Source organism: Salminus brasiliensis, chromosome 4, assembly GCF_030463535.1.
Source record: "Salminus brasiliensis chromosome 4, fSalBra1.hap2, whole genome shotgun sequence".
In the NCBI taxonomy this organism is placed as follows: Eukaryota; Metazoa; Chordata; class Actinopteri; order Characiformes; family Bryconidae; genus Salminus; species Salminus brasiliensis.
In genome coordinates, this window is record NC_132881.1 from 6,056,498 (window position 1) to 6,073,699 (window position 17,202).

The following is a 17,202-nucleotide window of genomic DNA, read 5'->3' on the forward strand; positions in this document are numbered from 1 at the left end:
AGAGGTGGGTCTTCAGTCTGGGTTTGAAGACTCGACTCGGCCGTTCGGACACCCAGGGGAAGTTTGTTCCACCACTTCGGTGCAGGACAGAAAAAAGCCTGGACACTTGTCTACCGTGGATTTTGAGGGATGGCGGGTCGAGCTGAGCCGTACTTGAAGCTCAAAGGGCTCTTGGTGCTGATCGGCTTTTGACCATTGCCATCAAGTATGGAGGGGCTGATCCAGTCTTGGCTTTGTAAGACAGTGTCAGGGTTTTGAATCTGATCATTTCAGGTCAGTGGAGCATCACAATGATTTTGAAGCTACTTTGAGGTAAATCCACTTGAGGTAAAGGTTCTTCGCACCCACAAATATAACCAGAAATGGTTCTTCATTCATGGCATCACTCAATGAACCCTTTGGTTTTTTGCACAAGCATTTGCACTAATAACTTTACTACCTCACTGGACTCTATTTATTGCACATTGCACAATTTGCACACTACAGTCATTATTTATTATCCTCTGTCTGTACTGTGTTGTGTTGTCTGTCCGCACTTGTTTGTTTGTGTTTGTTTGTGTCTTGTATGCACTGTCTATGTTGCACCATGGTCCTGGAGGAACGTTGTTTCGTTTCACTGTGTACTCTGTATGTAGTTGAAATGACAATAAAACCCACTTGACTTGATTTGACTTGGTTCATCATGCCCAATGCCAAGCTAGGAGGGTACACAGCTCCTGAGCATTAGGTAGGCTGTGAAACTGCTTCCCCTGAGGGTGATGAAGCTTCAATAGCAAGCAATTCAAATCTTTGGCACGGGTTGGAGTGGTAGGCCTAATCAATCAACAATCATCTGAACCAAACTTCTACTCTGTTAGGAGGGTTTTCCACTAGATTGCACAGAAACATTGCAGCGAGGATTTGCTTGTATACTAGCCATTAAGAGCATTAGTGAAGTTGTCACTGCTGAAAAACTGAGACAAATTCCTTGTCCAAATATCCAGCATTTTGAAGGAAATACTGGATAAGCAGGTGTCTACAAACATCTGGCCATGTAATCGAAAGTGATTCAGTTCTCTCACTTTGCACAAACATTGGATTAGTCATTCCGAGACTCTGAACTGAGAGCTGAACTCTATAAACAGACTGTCAGAGTCCCAGGAGGTCAGATTTGCATAGTTTCAGTTCAGGCCTGTTTTGGGGCATCAGGACTTGGTCATGGTTGACTGTCCATCACACCTGCAGTCTGTGTTCATGTGTGTGAGGTGAAGCTGTCTCTCTTTATAAGGAGTCAGGCGTGAGTGCAGGACTTGCTCTTAGAGTTTGATCTTTTAGAGAAGAACATCATGATCCTCAAGGCCGCCGTTCTCGCTCTGCTCCTCCTGGTCACGCTCTCTGGTGAGCATCTTCAGCATCTTCAAGAACTACTCAACACCAAACCTGACATAAACGGGTGAACTCTCACTTCACTGGATGGTGAAAAGGTTTACAGTATTTCTTCTTCTTCTGCAGGTTTGGAGGCTCTTGTGCTGACCCAGGAAACGTCAGCGTCTGTAAAACTGGCAGAAAACATTAAGATCTCCTGCAGAACAGACGCTTCTAGAGACTGGACACTAACATGGTACCAACAGAAAGCTGGTGAACCTCCAAAGTTCTTGCTTGCAGACAGCACAAGAGCGAGTGGACTGCCGAGTCGGTTCACTTACAGCGGATCTGGCAACCAAGAATATCTGCATATCAACGGAGTTCAGGCTGAAGATGAGGCTGTTTATTACTGTGCTTGCCATTTCTCAGATGGCACAGTGCTGCAGCTCAATAAGCCTCTCATACAAAAACCCCAACCACCTCTAAAGCTACCTCACACCACCCTCACACACCCCCAGCTCCACCCAGAGACACTCACTCAGTCCAGTGTGAGATGACCCATGAGTTCTAGACCGGCTCCTGATCCAGCTGTGGTCATTTTGTCCAGTTTAAAGTAGTTTGAATGGTGCAGTCGTGGTCACTGAAGTGTTGAGTCTGAGCAGGAGCAGTGTGTTACAGCCGTGAGGTTTTTGTACTGAGCTCTAACACTGTGATACACTGTAGTGTTTGGTGGAGGGACTGAAGTGACTACGGGTAAGCAAAATCTTATTCTAACTAAAACCACACAGAACGTCTCATTTCAGCTACTTCAACAGAATCATTTTTACAATTCTTCTCCAAAACTGCTGCTATTATTTCAGAGAATTATTTGTGGAGAATATTGAGCCACTCCTTACATAAATCCTTACATCCACTTAAACGTTTGTTTCTGACAGCAATGTCTGACTTTTACATGAAGGAGAAGGAAATTTCCTTAACTTTTATTTTATTCAAGTTCATGTGAAAAGATTTAATTAGAAACAAATTCAAATTAGAATCAAATTGAATTATTTCATATATATTTTACTGATATCAGTCCAATCATGTCTAGTCTTATTTTACCACAGTGTCGTCCGACAAACTGATATATCATATATATATCATATATATGATATATATCAAATATATATAACTTGCAATGATATATATGTAAAAATAACATTTTTAAGTATTTCTATTGGTCCATATATTTTGAAAAAATTTAATGCATGAAAATCTAATGTGAAGAATCACCAGAAAAGCCAGATTGTGAAAAATGTATATATTTTTATATAGGGTTTTGTGCTATATTTTATTGTTACACTACACATAGTAGTGTATCTATTTATTGTGTGTATAATTATATATATTTTAAAAGCGTTTTTTGAAAGTTTTTAAAAAACATAATTTAGCCTCAAAAGCAAAAATACCTACCTATCTATCTATCTATCTATCTATCTATGTCTGTCTGTCTGTCTGTCTATCTATCTATCTATCTATCTATCTGTCTCTCTATCTGTCTATCTATCTATCTATCTATCTATCTATCTATCTGTCTCTCTATCTATCTATCTATCTATCTATCTATCTATCTGTCTATCCAACATTTCTATCTATCAGTCTGTATGTACACACTTCTGTTTTTTTTTTTGCTAAATTGAATGTATTACTAAATGAATAATAACAGCAATAATAATAATAATAATAATAATAATAATAATAATAATAAATGGTGTGGTTAATATGTTTGGTTAATATGTTTTTGAGAGGTTTACGGGGTTAATCACAAAAATCCCCTTCCTTGCCAGATGAGGTTGGCGTTCTCCTGTAAACAACATCAGCCTGACTCTGACAGAACTCCACTACTTTACTTTGTTTCTCTCCATTTCTCTCCATTTCTCTCTCCAGGTCCTCCAGCACCTCCCACTCTGCTCCTCCTGGCTCCCCCTCAGTCCCCAGCCTCTGGCTCCGAGGTCAGTGTGGTCTGCCTGGCTCGGGGTTTCCGTCCTGACGGTGCCGCTCTGTCCTGGGCTGAGGACGGCAGCACCGTGGCGGGTCCCGAAGTCCACACGGGCCCGTCCCAGCGCCAGCCGGACGGCACCTTTGCCAAGAGCAGCGTTCTGAAGCTCAGCCCAGAACGCTGGAGCTCTGGACACACCTTCACCTGCCACCTGACTCACCCCGCCCTGACCAGCCCGCTGAGAGACAGTGTCAGTGCGGGACAGTGCAGCTAGAGAGCTGCAGAGACGAACGTGGAGAGCTCAGCAGCTCCATCATGAGGACAGACTGAGCTTTACCTCTTTTTCACGTAGCCTCTAGAGACAGTGTTGATTTGATGTACTTGTGTTACTAATAAAACCAATAAAAATATGATATGTGAGATCCAGAGATTTTTGAGTCATGTTTTTAATTAAAACCCCTTCCCTGAAATATATGAAATATGATGAATATGCAGGTTTTCGATGTAATTTGAGCTAAAAGGTTGAAGAACATCCCCAGAAAGTGTTACGTTCTGAACAGATTTGGTGCTAACATCATGACAACGTCCATCTATGGAGTAGATGTGAAAGCGTTATTGACTGTAGGTCCCAAGTACAGTACAAATCCAGAGTCAAAGCTATTGTACTTCATGAAATCAAGCTAACCTAACTAGTTCAGAGGGAGGTCTGGGAGTGTCTTGGTCCTGGGGGTCTACCAGCCTGGAGATTTCAGATCCAACACATCTGGCTCTAATAATCAGAAGCCCTTTAAGACCTTCATTATTTGGAGGGGAGTCCCTGAAGGCCTTCAGTATCAGGGTAAGGTGTGTTAGATTAAGGCTCGAGCTAAACTTCAAGGGTGATGGATCTTTAGAACCAGCATTGGCCCTGACTAGCCCTGGTTACTGCCCCAGCCCTGGTAGAGACCACGCTTGGGTCTCTAGAACCACTTTCCAGATGCAAAAGAGATGTGTACATACAGACAAATAGATAGAGAGATGGATAAACAGATAGATAGATAGATAGATAGATAGATAGATAGATAGATAGATAGATAAATAAATAGACAGATACATTACAGTTAGATAGATGGATGGATGGATAGATGAATGGATGGATGATGGATGGATGATGGATAGATGGATGGATGGATGGATAGATAGATGGTTAGATAGACAAACAGAGATGGATAGATAGACAGATAGGTGTATGAGTGAGTGTGAGGAACTTTAACATTAGTAATGAACGTTCAGGTCAAAGGTTCTTCACACTCACGTTCTTTATGGATTAAAATGTGGTTCTTCTCATGGTAGCACTCAAATGGTTCCACTGTTATCAAAGAAGCGTCTTTAAATTCATGAGAACTTAAAGGCTGTTGAACTTTTGACTTTTGAGTAGAACTAAGAAAATCCATTCAGCACTAAAAACTGAATCACCGGACCTAGTGCAAGGCCGTATTTTCAGTAACGAACCCCCAACAGTGTCTGAGCCTCAGGAGAATTGATTTACATGCAGTTTCAGTTGTCTCTGTACCACTGCCCTCCCTTCCACACCGTTCTTCAAGCTCCAGCTCCTCCGTCACATCTGTTTGCACACTGAACCCTGCTGTACAACAAGCCCCAAATTAGCCGTTTGCCTAAATCAGCCAATTCCTGTTGCTCGCTAACAATGACAGATGAGCGTCCTTGATTTCAACCAATTTTGTGCTTAGCATTCCTCCCACTCCAAACACATCCTTCTCCTTTTCATCACACTCTCGCCACTCCGTATGCCTCCACCTCCAGCCATCCGGCGTGCGGTTATCGAGTTTGCTCCACATGCTAACGGGGTGATAGAGCTGATTATGGAGTGTAAGACAGAAATCAGCGGGGCCCGCCTTCACCCGCGTTAATTAGCTCCGATGCAATAAAGCGGGATGGGATATTGGGACGGCTATAATGGAGTAACGGAGTGTTAGATTTTTTTGGGGGGGGGGCATCCAATTACATTGAGTGACGGCATGAGCTTCAGGCAGCATTATCTAATATCCTCATATTACTGCTGACTGTCATGTACATACAAAACATTCAATATACTAAGAAGGTCACATGCAGCACTGTGAGGGGAGTGATGATAGCCTTACGAATAACACCAATAAGCTGATGATAAAAATATGAATATGCTCTACTATCAAGATCTCATCTATCTTATTATCCCAAAGCAGACCATTGAATTTTCCGTCTTCTGCCACCTGTACAATTAAAAGAATTAGAAGCAATGTAACTGCTATACTGTTTAAGGTGGAATGGAAAGTTATACTATATGGACAATAGTATTTGGACACCCGATCATTCATTGCTTATTTTTTCTTCTCTTTTTTTTACACAATTCTGCAGTAGCAGCATTTTGGCCCTTATCAGCTAGACTGGTGGGAACCAGTGGTGAGACTCGTCCAAGATTCGTCCTTATGTAGAGGCAGAACACACGCCTAACCAGCAGTCACTGATTATAGAGAGGCTGCTCTCTGCCTCCCTCTGGTGGTGGTAGTAGGTCTGACCACTGCCTAAGTGACAGTCCTCCATCACCTGCCTGTGGTAGACCGAGGCGGAGTGCTTCGGTTTTTCCAAACTTCTGAACTTTTAAACTGAGCATTACAACACACGCTGCACTGCTTTCTCTGAAATCAGTGGGTAGAAGGGTTGTAATTGGCCTGGCAAAGGACGTTTAAGGGGCCAAAAAAGTTTAAAGGATGGCCAGTGCCACCTCAGCCACCCGTCTGGAAAGCTTATTACGTCTCATCATATTTCTTTATGATGAAATTTGCAAATCTGAAGGAAATCTTTTGTCTGCTTGATAAAAGCCCAGATCTGGGAACAGAGCCAAAGCCCTACATTCCTTGATATTAACGCTCATCAGAACTTTCAGGGGTTAGAACCACTTTCGGGCCAAAATTGTTTCAATTACGAGTGCAGCTCTGTCCCTGGAGCTCTGTCACGTGGAAGCCAGGCCACCCCCATCTCCCCTCATCTCATTATTTTCCTTGGATACAAACACTCGAGATGTGAAGAGCAGCGCTTTCTGGAACCATGGCATTTCACAGTGCAGGAACATCTGCAGACAAGCAGCCGTTCTCACAGGAGGCTTTTAACCATGCCGACGATACGCTGCAAGAGTCACATGACAAAACGAACCGGTCCAAGCTTCCACACCTGAAGCAGACCACACCAGAGTCTCCTTGAAGCGAACCCCAGCCCACCAACTGCAGGAGGACCAGAGGTCGATGACCTTTGGACCGCTTTCACATGGGACCAAATGCACCAAACCCTCAAAGCAAAAGCGGAGCTGGGTCTGGAAAAAAAGCTCTACTGGGAAAACGTCCCTATAAATAAGGACCCAAGTGACCTGGGCTCTTGCATGCTGGCAGCTACGACCAGAGCACAGCCTTGTTTACTGTTCCTGAAGACTGTGAGAATTTAGCTGGGGTTGGGCTATCTTCTAGAGTAGGCTACTAATCACCTAGCTATCAATCTGGGTAGGTAATAAAACTGATGGTGGTTAAAAAAAACAACTAGACCTAAATCTCCTCCTAGTGCTGTAAAGGGGAGAGCTCTGGTGAATTAGCCATTCCCCACTGTGGTGGTGCTTTCAGTTGCCATAGCAATGAAACAGTTAAAAGTGACATCAGTGATTTATATGCTGGGTTTTAAAGCATCTTTCTTTCTGGTTATGAAGGCTGGAGTAAACTACACTCGGGGTAAAAAAAAAGGGGTTCTTTAGGTCCTTTCCAATGATTCCATACAGAACCATGACCACTCAAAGAACCAGCTCAACGCTTAAATGGTTCTGTGCCTGGTTCCCAGGACCCACCAGTGGGTCCCAACATTTACTACACACTTCTAGGCCTCATAATAATAAGGGAATAATAAGCCTTCGGGTGTAACACAGTACACTGTTGAGATTCTGAGGTTCTAAAAGGTTCTTTAGATTGATGGAAAACCTTTTGGTACTATACAGAACAATCTTTTTAAAAAGTGCACCATTGGGTTCCTCCATTCTCAGAGTGGAATAACCCAGGCAAGTCTAAATGGTCGTCAACCAATCTATGGGACACAGTGCCTCCTAGATGCCCCCCACCTCCACTGCAATGAAATTCTGGCTGAAGATAAAAATATGAATATTCTCTACTATGAAGATCTCCTCTATCTTCTCCGATCCACCTTAAAAAACGCAGCAGTTGTCTTCTGCCACCTGTACAATTAAAATAATTAGAAGCAATATAACTGCTATACTATTTAAGGTGGAATGGAAAGTTATACTATATGGACAATAGTATTTGGACACCCGATCATTCATTGTTTCTTACACAAATCTTTGAGAGAGGTATCATGCAATAGCAGCATTTTGGCCCTTATCAGCTAGACTGGTGAGAACCAGCAGCGAGACTCAAGATTCTTCGTTATGTAGAGGCAGAACACACGCCTAACCAGCTGTCACTGATTATAGAGAGGCTGCGAACCTACACTTCAGCCTACCAAAGATGACGTGAATCTGAGAGCAGCATAAACACCCCCCCCCCAAAATTATGGAATAGCTGTTCATGCATGTTAATAAGACCTTTACATGAACAAGCCCTTTCTTACTCAACTGAACTAACTCTTCTTACTCTCTTACACCATGGCTGTATGTACTGTATGCATGTCTGTGGGTTGTCATAATAGAAATGCACAGTAGAGGAGTGTCAAGCACCGCGGAAGGAAGGAAGCTGAGCGAAACAATCGCTGCTATCATCATCAGCAACAACAAAAGCTTGTTTTTAGACACTATTTCTCCCTTTAACTGCACTGAAATCAAAGCTACATTCTACAAAATCCAGGAACATTCACATCACTACCCCATTTGTGTTTGTGGACAGCCCACAAGCTGGCTAAGACCTTGAATAGTAATTTCATCAGTGGTAATGAATTCCTTAATGTTAGTTAAGGTAGGCCTAGTGGTCATTTCTGACTAGTACTGCCACTGTTGCCCTTCCTCATTCATGTTATACCTGCTTATTAATGCTTAACTATTAATAAACCACTTTGAAATATATATAAACACTTTACTTTTATAAAGACATCATTGCAGAAAGCTGATTTCAGCGAAACACTGATGACCCCTGTGAAGAGCCTGTGACGTAGTGGGTGACTGGTGTATGGGTGAAGGGAACCTTAGCCCTGTTAGGTGTAGGATCTCGTCATATTTCCTGTACAAATGGAAGTGTTGCAGATCAGATCCTTATTGGGCCCCAGCAACCTTCATCACCAGGTGTAGGATCTTCTGACTTGCTGACTGGATCATAGACGGCCACTGCAAATCTGCAGTCTAACTGTTAGGTGTAGGATCAATTTTGTGTAGGTAAACATGTAACGATAGGTGGTAAGTGTTGCTGATCAGCTCATTAACGGCCACAGAAAGATAGGAAGTGAGGTGCCGACCTCATAGAGCTTGCAATGTAGTTTGGTAGTAGAGTCTAGGGGAAGGGAATGGGCTGGGCCCTATGTGTAGGCCTAGTTGTTAGGTACATGATTTTGTCATCTTCCTGTATTATGTTACTAATAAGGTCAGACTTATTGTGAAGTGGTTCCAAAATCCTGTACAGTAGTGTACACTTGAACCCCTTGACACATGGCTACACAATTTGAACGCAGAAGAAATTCCATATGTGACTACAATTAGCCATGCAATTGCCTAATTTGCCTAAATTACCCAAATTTGTGGCCACTTTCAACCTCATTATTTGCCATAAGACCTCCGTTACTGGACCGATCTCACAGCAGTGACACTGTAGAGGCATGTTCTAGTGTGTGCCTCCACTTTTGCTTGCATTAGCTACAGGTTGAGAGGGTTCTACAATCCAATAGAATCCAGTCAAGAATGGGTCTGCTGTGAATAACTGACCATTAAAGAAGGGCTAGAGGATGGTTAGGCAAATATTATGCATCAATACAGGTCTCTAACTGACATGAGTACACTGCAACGCATCCAGACACTACTTATAGTGGCTATGGCATTCAGCTGAGCACATAAAGGTTGCACAATCCCCATAGAAAAGCACTAGCAATAGAATGGCAGCCACACATGAGCCAAAGGTCACCATTCCCAATGCCAAGCATTGGCTAACGGGGTATAAAGCCCCCCAGCGCTGGCCTGTGGAGCTGTGGAACTGTGTTCTCTGGAGTGACAGAGCTCCATCCAATTATTTTGGGATGAACTGGAGTGGCAGAACTAATCATCCAACATCATCAGTACCTGACCTCACTAATACTCTTATTGCTGAATGCAATCAAACTCCTCATAGCAATGTTCCGATGTAATTCTGTAATGTAAAGCCTTTTCAGAGCAGAAGAGTCTGTTATTCCATCAAAGGGGGATTTGCTGACACAGATGTGCAAATGCACACACACAGCTTGTCTAGTGCCCATAGAGAAGTACTGACAAAAGGATTAGGACTCTCTGGAGCAGATAAACATGGGCTAGTAGAGGGGTATAAACGCGAACGTGAGAGAGAAGTATGAACTCAAGGTGAAGTAAATGTTAGCTAGCTAGTGCAAACCGGGACAACCGAGGGACAAAGCATACGGAAACATCTGATATTAGCTTTAGTTGTAGTTTTGACTGAAAATGCAATGAATTATGGGTAGTCTTCGGCTTTTGCACAGTACGGTACTGGATCAAGCATATGCAGTGCATCACCTCTTCACTAATATACATAGCGAGTTCTCATAAAGCACCCTTTTATGTAAGTTTCATGAAAAAGCTGTGGGCCCACATTTCTCTTTATTTCACCATCTCCAACAGCTTCTCCATTTCTCCAGCTACTCGCTTCATTTTCCCAAAAGTTCCCACTCTCTCTCTTGCTTTCTCTTTCTCTCTCTCTCTCTCTCTCTCCCTCCGACAGCTCCTCTTTGATCCTGCAGGCCTGAGTCTTTTCTCTCCACTGTGTGGCTTTTCCTCGGGGGATCTTATTAACAAACACGGCAAGCTCATGTTTTATAGCGTTTCATAAAACCCTCACTGTGATCTTTCATTATCCTAACACACTTCTGGAAACGGCCGCGGCTCTCGCCAGCTTAATGTTACCCCTAATGGGGGCAAAGGAGTTCAATGTGTTGCCTCACCACGCGCAGGCACATTGGAGCAAGCAGGGAACCGCAGGCACTCATACATGGGCGAGAAAGGGGGAGGGGGGGCTCCAACACTTCCACCCAGAAGTTTGACTCATTTTTGAGCAGCATACCAATGAGAAGCAACAGCAGTTCTGTCCTCCATCCAAGGAAAAACCAACTACACTATTTTGCAAGGCCTGAGAATTCTTTCGATCACTAGGCAGCGCTATTGAACAGCCAATATTAGAACACTATGGAGGACTGATGTACAGATTTTTCCTGTACAACATCCAGAGAATTCCACCCTTCCTCTCTAGAGAGTCACTCAGGTGCTCTGGGTTCAGTCCCTCGTCACTTCGAGACTTGACTACTGCTGCTCTCTTCTGGCTGGTCCTTCTCTGTGCACCATTAGGCCCCTGCAACTTATCCAGAATGCAGCGGCACGGGTTGTCTTCAATGTTCCTAAGTTCAGTCATATCACTCCACTGCTGCGCTCTCTCTTCACTGGCTTCCTGTAGCTTCCGCCCAGGTCATCAGATTCAAACCCTTGACGCTGGCCTACAAAGCCAAGACTGGACCAACCCCTCCGTACTTGACGGCAATGGTCAAAAGCCGATCTGCACCAAGAGCCCTTCCAGCTTCAAGTACGGCTCGGCTCGACCTGCCATCCCTCAAAATCCACGGAAGACAAGCGTCCAGACCTTTTTCTGTCCTGCACCGAAGTGGTGGAACGAGCTTCCCCTGGGTGTCCGAAAGGCAGAGTCCAACCCTCGCTGTCTTCAAAACCAGACTGAAGACCCACCTCTTCAGAGAGTACTTGGGCGAAGAGTAGAGTATTATGGTCTTCATATTGACTTGTGTTTAGTAGTGTCTAAACTAAGAGGTATCTTTGAAGGTTATTCTTGAGTAGACAGGGAAGCACTTTTGTAAGTCTCTTTGGATAAGAGCATCTGATAAATGCCGTAAGGGTAAATGGGTACGCCCAGCATCAGTGCAGTCAGGGAAGGAAGCTCAAAAAATGCAGAAACCACATATCCTAACCATGAAACCCGAGCAGAAACTAAAATACAGCCATCCACAGTCATCTTCACAAATAAACACAAACACACATTCATTGTATGCAAATATGCACAGATATGTTTCGTTGACTGTAAATATGTTCACAGGGTATGTATCTACAGGGAACAACCTTAACCCTCTGGAAAACACACATTTCCATTGCTTGTGCCTTTACCAACCCAATTCAGTTTTTAATGGACTGCCAAATGGATGTGAACTCAAGGTGAAGTAAAGGACACTAATTAGTGGAAAACGACCACAAATGAGAAGAAACTTAGAAGTAAAGTCTACCAGTTTATGTAGCTGATGGAAAGGAGCAATAAAAATGGGTGGGGGTGGGGTGAGCAGTGGCTTATCAGCATGTTCTGAACAGGGCTGTTGGCAAATGACATGGTAAAACATATTGTATTAATATATAATAAAAGTATTATAAAGCAATACATTGGTACTCATTTGTAGGAAAATACAACTTATGCAACTTACAGAATGGATTTCTGTTAACTATTAAGTTGAGATTTAGGCCACGCCCACTTCTAGTTTAAGTGTGAATGCAGATACAAAAATACAGAATATATATCTATACAATGGCACAGTGTTATAATATCACTGATATAGAACAAAGTGTCATATTCCTAGAATGACAAATTTACAGTAGGAAAAACTGTTTTCATATAATTTAATATATAGAGATTTAGAGTTATAGAGTTATAGATATAGAGTTATGAGTGAAATTAAACAGATACATTTTCAAACTGCTTTTCTACTTGCCCTGTAATTTACTGCAGGTCATTGTAGAAGATGCAGAACTAAGATAATGTGATGGGATGCAAACAGACAGTTGGCAAGGTACAACACATGATACACATTTTCCTAACTGTAGTTATTGGGCCATTATCTTGTTTTTACAGTCATCCTTATGTTTTGGAGGTCCCTCATTTGAACTATGCATTCTGCCCTCAATACTATAGATGGAATGACCATATGACCTCTTTCACCCCTCATTGCTCCCTGGCAGCTCAATGTAGAGTCACAGCATTTCACAAAGACGTGAAGTTATAGAGGAAAGTGTTTCATTCAAAATATGAGTCAGTGTCTGATGGAATGGCCAGCAGGGGGCACGGGGAAACTATTTCTGTAGGCCCTAAATTGGCCAATCCTCCAGCAGAATGGAAACCAATGCGTAGTGAAGATCTTAGAGGTCTGCAAGTAGTGGTTTGAGAGTCTTCGCAAGCCAACTACTAGCAATACCCAATTTGGCTCAACTTGGACCATGTGAAACCCCTCACTTAAGCATGGTAAAGACCACAAAGCCCAATCTTTCAGGAGGACAATTCCACCCCTAACCTCCACCACTGTCCAGGCAATCAACACTCAAATAGGTTTAAGCTCAGTTGACTGAAGAGGAGTTCACATGCAGCATATCTGAATCTTGTGGAGATGGTGATACCGAACGGACTGAAGTGAGATATCCACAGTCCAGGCCCCGAGTACAGACCCTTAACACTTTGTGATTATGCTAATACATGCAGCATTGCTCTGCACCCTAAATGAGTTTGTGCAATCTAATGCCCCCTCTCCCATATATTACTGTGATTAAATAAGATATTCACTCTTCCATTTATTCATCACATTAGCATAGCAGCTATTGTCTGTGACTCTTCAACATTTAAAGGTCCTGGGTGAAGTCATGCAATCAAATGTCTCTTGTCTACCATCTCAGCTGGCACAAAAAGCTTTATTCTACTGTAGCAATTAGTATTTAAAGAAAAAGATGAATCATTTATATCATTTATTCAGTTTTAGAAAGCTTTTAAAAGCTTAAGTTTGCATATTTTATATAATGAGGTCTTGTTGCCACAGCCAAGTTTCAGTCAGTTTTTCAAAGTTCAAGTTTGCACATTTCCCAACAGTGAAGTCACGGCGTTCAGAGGAGATTTGCCAGATTTGGTAGGTCTATAAAAGAATTCGTATTTGCTAATAGACATTTTTCACTCATTAATGGTGTGATGTTACTTACTGACCATAGAGCAGAGCTAGAATTCAGACCGAAAATTTCTGTTTGGTTTCATTAACCATTAATCTGCAGACTCATTTAAGTGCCTGTGTGCATGCTCCTTTGTCTAAAAAGCCTATTGAGTTGGACTTGATAGCATTTATAATTTGTACTTGTCATAGTTCTGGCCATCTGTCTCGCTGAACTGTAGCCCTGAGGCCCTATTCACACCAGGTATTATTGATCCTGACCCTTTAAATCCGTCTGCTCTGACCGCTTCGGCTGGAGTAGGGGCATTTCACATGCCGTCGCTCTCCAGGCAATTCCTAGCCATTTTTTTATTAAGCTAATTAGTTTGTTATTGTTGCTTGTCCTGCTAACTCGTGCAGACGGTGGACATTGAGGTCTCCTGCTGGGGTTGCGGTTGCTTTGCTGTCGGGGACGCATGGAGACGCAGTTTCGGTGAGCTGTTTCCACTGCAGCCTCAGCTCTCTGTTCTCTGTTGTGCAAAAGTGCCTCCACCATGTTTGACAGATGCCTTAGATCACGAACCGTTCTTGGTATCATCTGTCCAAAAAAAGTCTGTTTTCAGAACTGGACAAGGATCTTTTTATATGTTTTAGATGATTGCATTTCTTCTCTGTTTCCATGCTTACAAATTATATTTTGTCTTGACTTCTTTGATTCTGCTTTTAGGTGAATTTAAAGCAACGATCAACCAATTTATCCTCTATTCAGGTACTATCCACACAGAATCACTAGCAAGGACTGCAGACACAAGGCAGGTTCTGTCCATGGATTTAAGCTGTTGGTGCTAAATTCTGTCCCTACCATCTTTCATCAGACCAGACCATGTTTCTCCAGTCTTCAACTGTCCAGTTTTAGGGAGCTTGTGTCCACTGCAGTCTCAGCTCTCTGTTAATGGCTGACGGAAGTGGAACCTGATGTGGTCTTCTGCTGTTGGGCAAAAGTGCCTCCACCATGTTTGACACCATGTTCCTTCTCTGTTTCTGAGCTTACCTAGGATATTTTGTCCTGACTTAGTGAAGCCTGTCCACTTTTAGTGTCTTATCTTCTCAGGAGACAGATGTTTTTAGATGAATTTAAAGCAATGATCCAACAATTTATCTTCTATTTAAGTTTCCATAGCTTGCATTTTGTTTTTACATGAACCTCAAGGCCCTGTAGATCAGTGGGAATTCAATCACATTTCAAATTGGTTTTATACTCTCGAAAAAAAAAGGTCCATTATTGGTCCCAAGGTACAAGCAATATAAACATAACTTCAAATGTACTGTACATCTTCACTGCTGTGTGTGGTGTGCTATATTCACTTTCTATTATCAACATATTTGTACCTTTATAAGCTTAAAAAAGCAACAATATATATATATATATATATATATATATATATATATATATATATATATGAAGACAAACCTGCAAAGGAACATGCTACAATTAGTTCATAAGTAAAGGTACTAGAGACGTCTGGAAACTCTCAAAGAAGATCGCTAGAAGATCACTGGATTATGAACACTATTTTAAACATCACCAGCAGTCACTGTATGAACCCTTCGCCAAGTCCTCATGTGTTTCTCAATTACTAATCTTGCATGTTCTGCTCAGTCTTGAGCAGAAGCCTCACAGAAAGGTCTCAAAGCAATTATTCACAATTTCCTTTCCAGGTATTGTCAACACGGACGCGTTAAAACATTTTACATTTTTTATTTCGATGTGACATGCAGCTCAAGGCCGTGTAGATCAGTGGGAATTTAATCACATTTCAAATTCAAAATCCAAAAGCTTTTTTTTCTCTCGAGTCAAAGTATTAAAATTCCTCTCAATAAGTAATTTAATATGGAAGTAATGATACATTCCATTATATCGCTCTACCCAAATTCGGAAGTGAATTCAGGACGCTTGCAAGAAGCTATGCATCCTGAAACAGGATTCACCAGAACAATGACACTGTAATGTTTTATGCATTTGTGCTTTAGAAGAACTGAATATCAAGAAGAAATAAAGAGCAGAAAAATCAATACAACACAAATGATGTGTCACATGTGACATGACATAAGGCTGTGATGTGTAAATTGATGTAGCCCTACATTTTTCTTTTATTTGCTTCATTGAGGTTCTTTTATGGCATTTGTGTGGGTATGTTTTCCAAAAAATGTCTTTTTATCCATTAAGAGATATAGATTTTCATATTTGGATATCACTTCACTTAATGGTCATTTGATGTTAAATATCAAGCATTTAATAGCTATGTATTGTGCTGAAACTAAATCAAAATAAATAAAATAAATAAATAAAATGATATTATTCAAAAGCTCCCAGGACAGGTGATAGTTAATTCAGGCTCCTGCAGATGGTGTTGCACAGGAATGGTTGGGCCTATATCTCAGTGTACAGGAAGAATTGTGTTCGAAAGATGAAACTGGTCGACAGGGACTGTCGGTGTGTCTCAGGACTTATGAATAAAAATGGCTTTGTTTCCAGGTCAACGCAGGTCCCTCACCACAAACTTCTGAAAAATCACTCTTCTGTTCACAACTGCAGACCATCAACATATGGAGGAGAGTGACACTCACTTTACTTTACTCACTTTTGCCCAAAACTGATGAGAATGAAACTGGGATCTCAATAAACTGGGATTTCTGCCACTGCTGGTAGACCTGTATGACCGTATGCTTCCATATACCAGCAGATTCAGCTACTTCCTTAGGCCTTTGGCAATCTTTAACATCTGTTTGCGACCCATTCACTGCACTGTACCACCTTTTCATGAATCCTGTTGTCCACCCTGCAGGTAATTACAGCCTGATCATCCTCGTGCAGCGCCATCTGCAGGAGCCTGAAATTACTACCACCTTAAACATGCAAGGTGACTCATTTTTTGGCCTGGGAGCTTGTAAAAGTGGAGGTTTCTAGAAAACAGACCAACACAAATGCCATAAAAGGACATTTACCTGGACACTTACATGTACAGTGGGACCCAAATGTCTGAAAATACTGGTACAAATGTTTGTGCATTCCTTTCTACCTTAATACACAGTTTTGTTTTGTAACAAAGGATATTATATTCCTTATTTCTTTATTCTAAAATAAAGAAATTTCAGAAATTGTTTGCTTCAATAACATTGTGCACTCGAGATGCATTGACCCCACAAGAGCAGATCAGAGCTACCTGAGAGTCATCTAAACCTGGGCTTCAGTGGAAGCGATGAGACTGAAAACACACCTGACCTTTTTGTAGAAAGGCCTTAACTTGGTCTCTGTCATAAAACCTCTGAAATTTAAATATTTACCTGCCGCTGTGCAGAATCTTAAACATGTCTTCCTCATTTCGCTTGCCGTCGCTTTTCTTGGTTTTAAAGTTTTCAGAGCTCTAAAACTTTGTTATATTTAATATATTTAAATATACAAACCCCACCTTCTTAATGTGGCCTCAGATGTTAGGACCCGACTGTGCATAAATAATGTAATAACTGCACTGTAATGCAACAACTCCTCTAAAGTTTATTAGCAATTATGCACCATTGACTTAAACTACATTAAAATATCATGCAAAGTTGTGGCCCCTGGTCAAGATCTCTGTTAATGTGAATAGTTAAATAAGTAGAAGGCGAGCTGATCTCCAAAGATCAAGAAGTTAAGGATGAAACATTTGTTTCAACAT

The 17,202-nt window shown here is 41.8% G+C and overlaps 1 protein-coding gene across 1 annotated transcript; it reads left to right on the top strand.

The window, feature by feature from the left end:
- Positions 1–1,286: 1,286 nt before the first annotated feature.
- LOC140553987 (immunoglobulin lambda-1 light chain-like) lies at positions 1,287–3,750 on the top strand. The gene is made up of 4 exons (XM_072676788.1): positions 1,287–1,377; positions 1,492–1,773; positions 2,062–2,097; positions 3,271–3,750. The coding sequence occupies exons 1-4, from the start codon at positions 1,326–1,328 to the stop codon at positions 3,594–3,596; spliced, it is 696 nt and encodes a 231-aa protein (XP_072532889.1). The 5' UTR covers positions 1,287–1,325; the 3' UTR covers positions 3,597–3,750.
- The last annotated feature ends 13,452 nt before the right edge of the window (positions 3,751–17,202 follow it).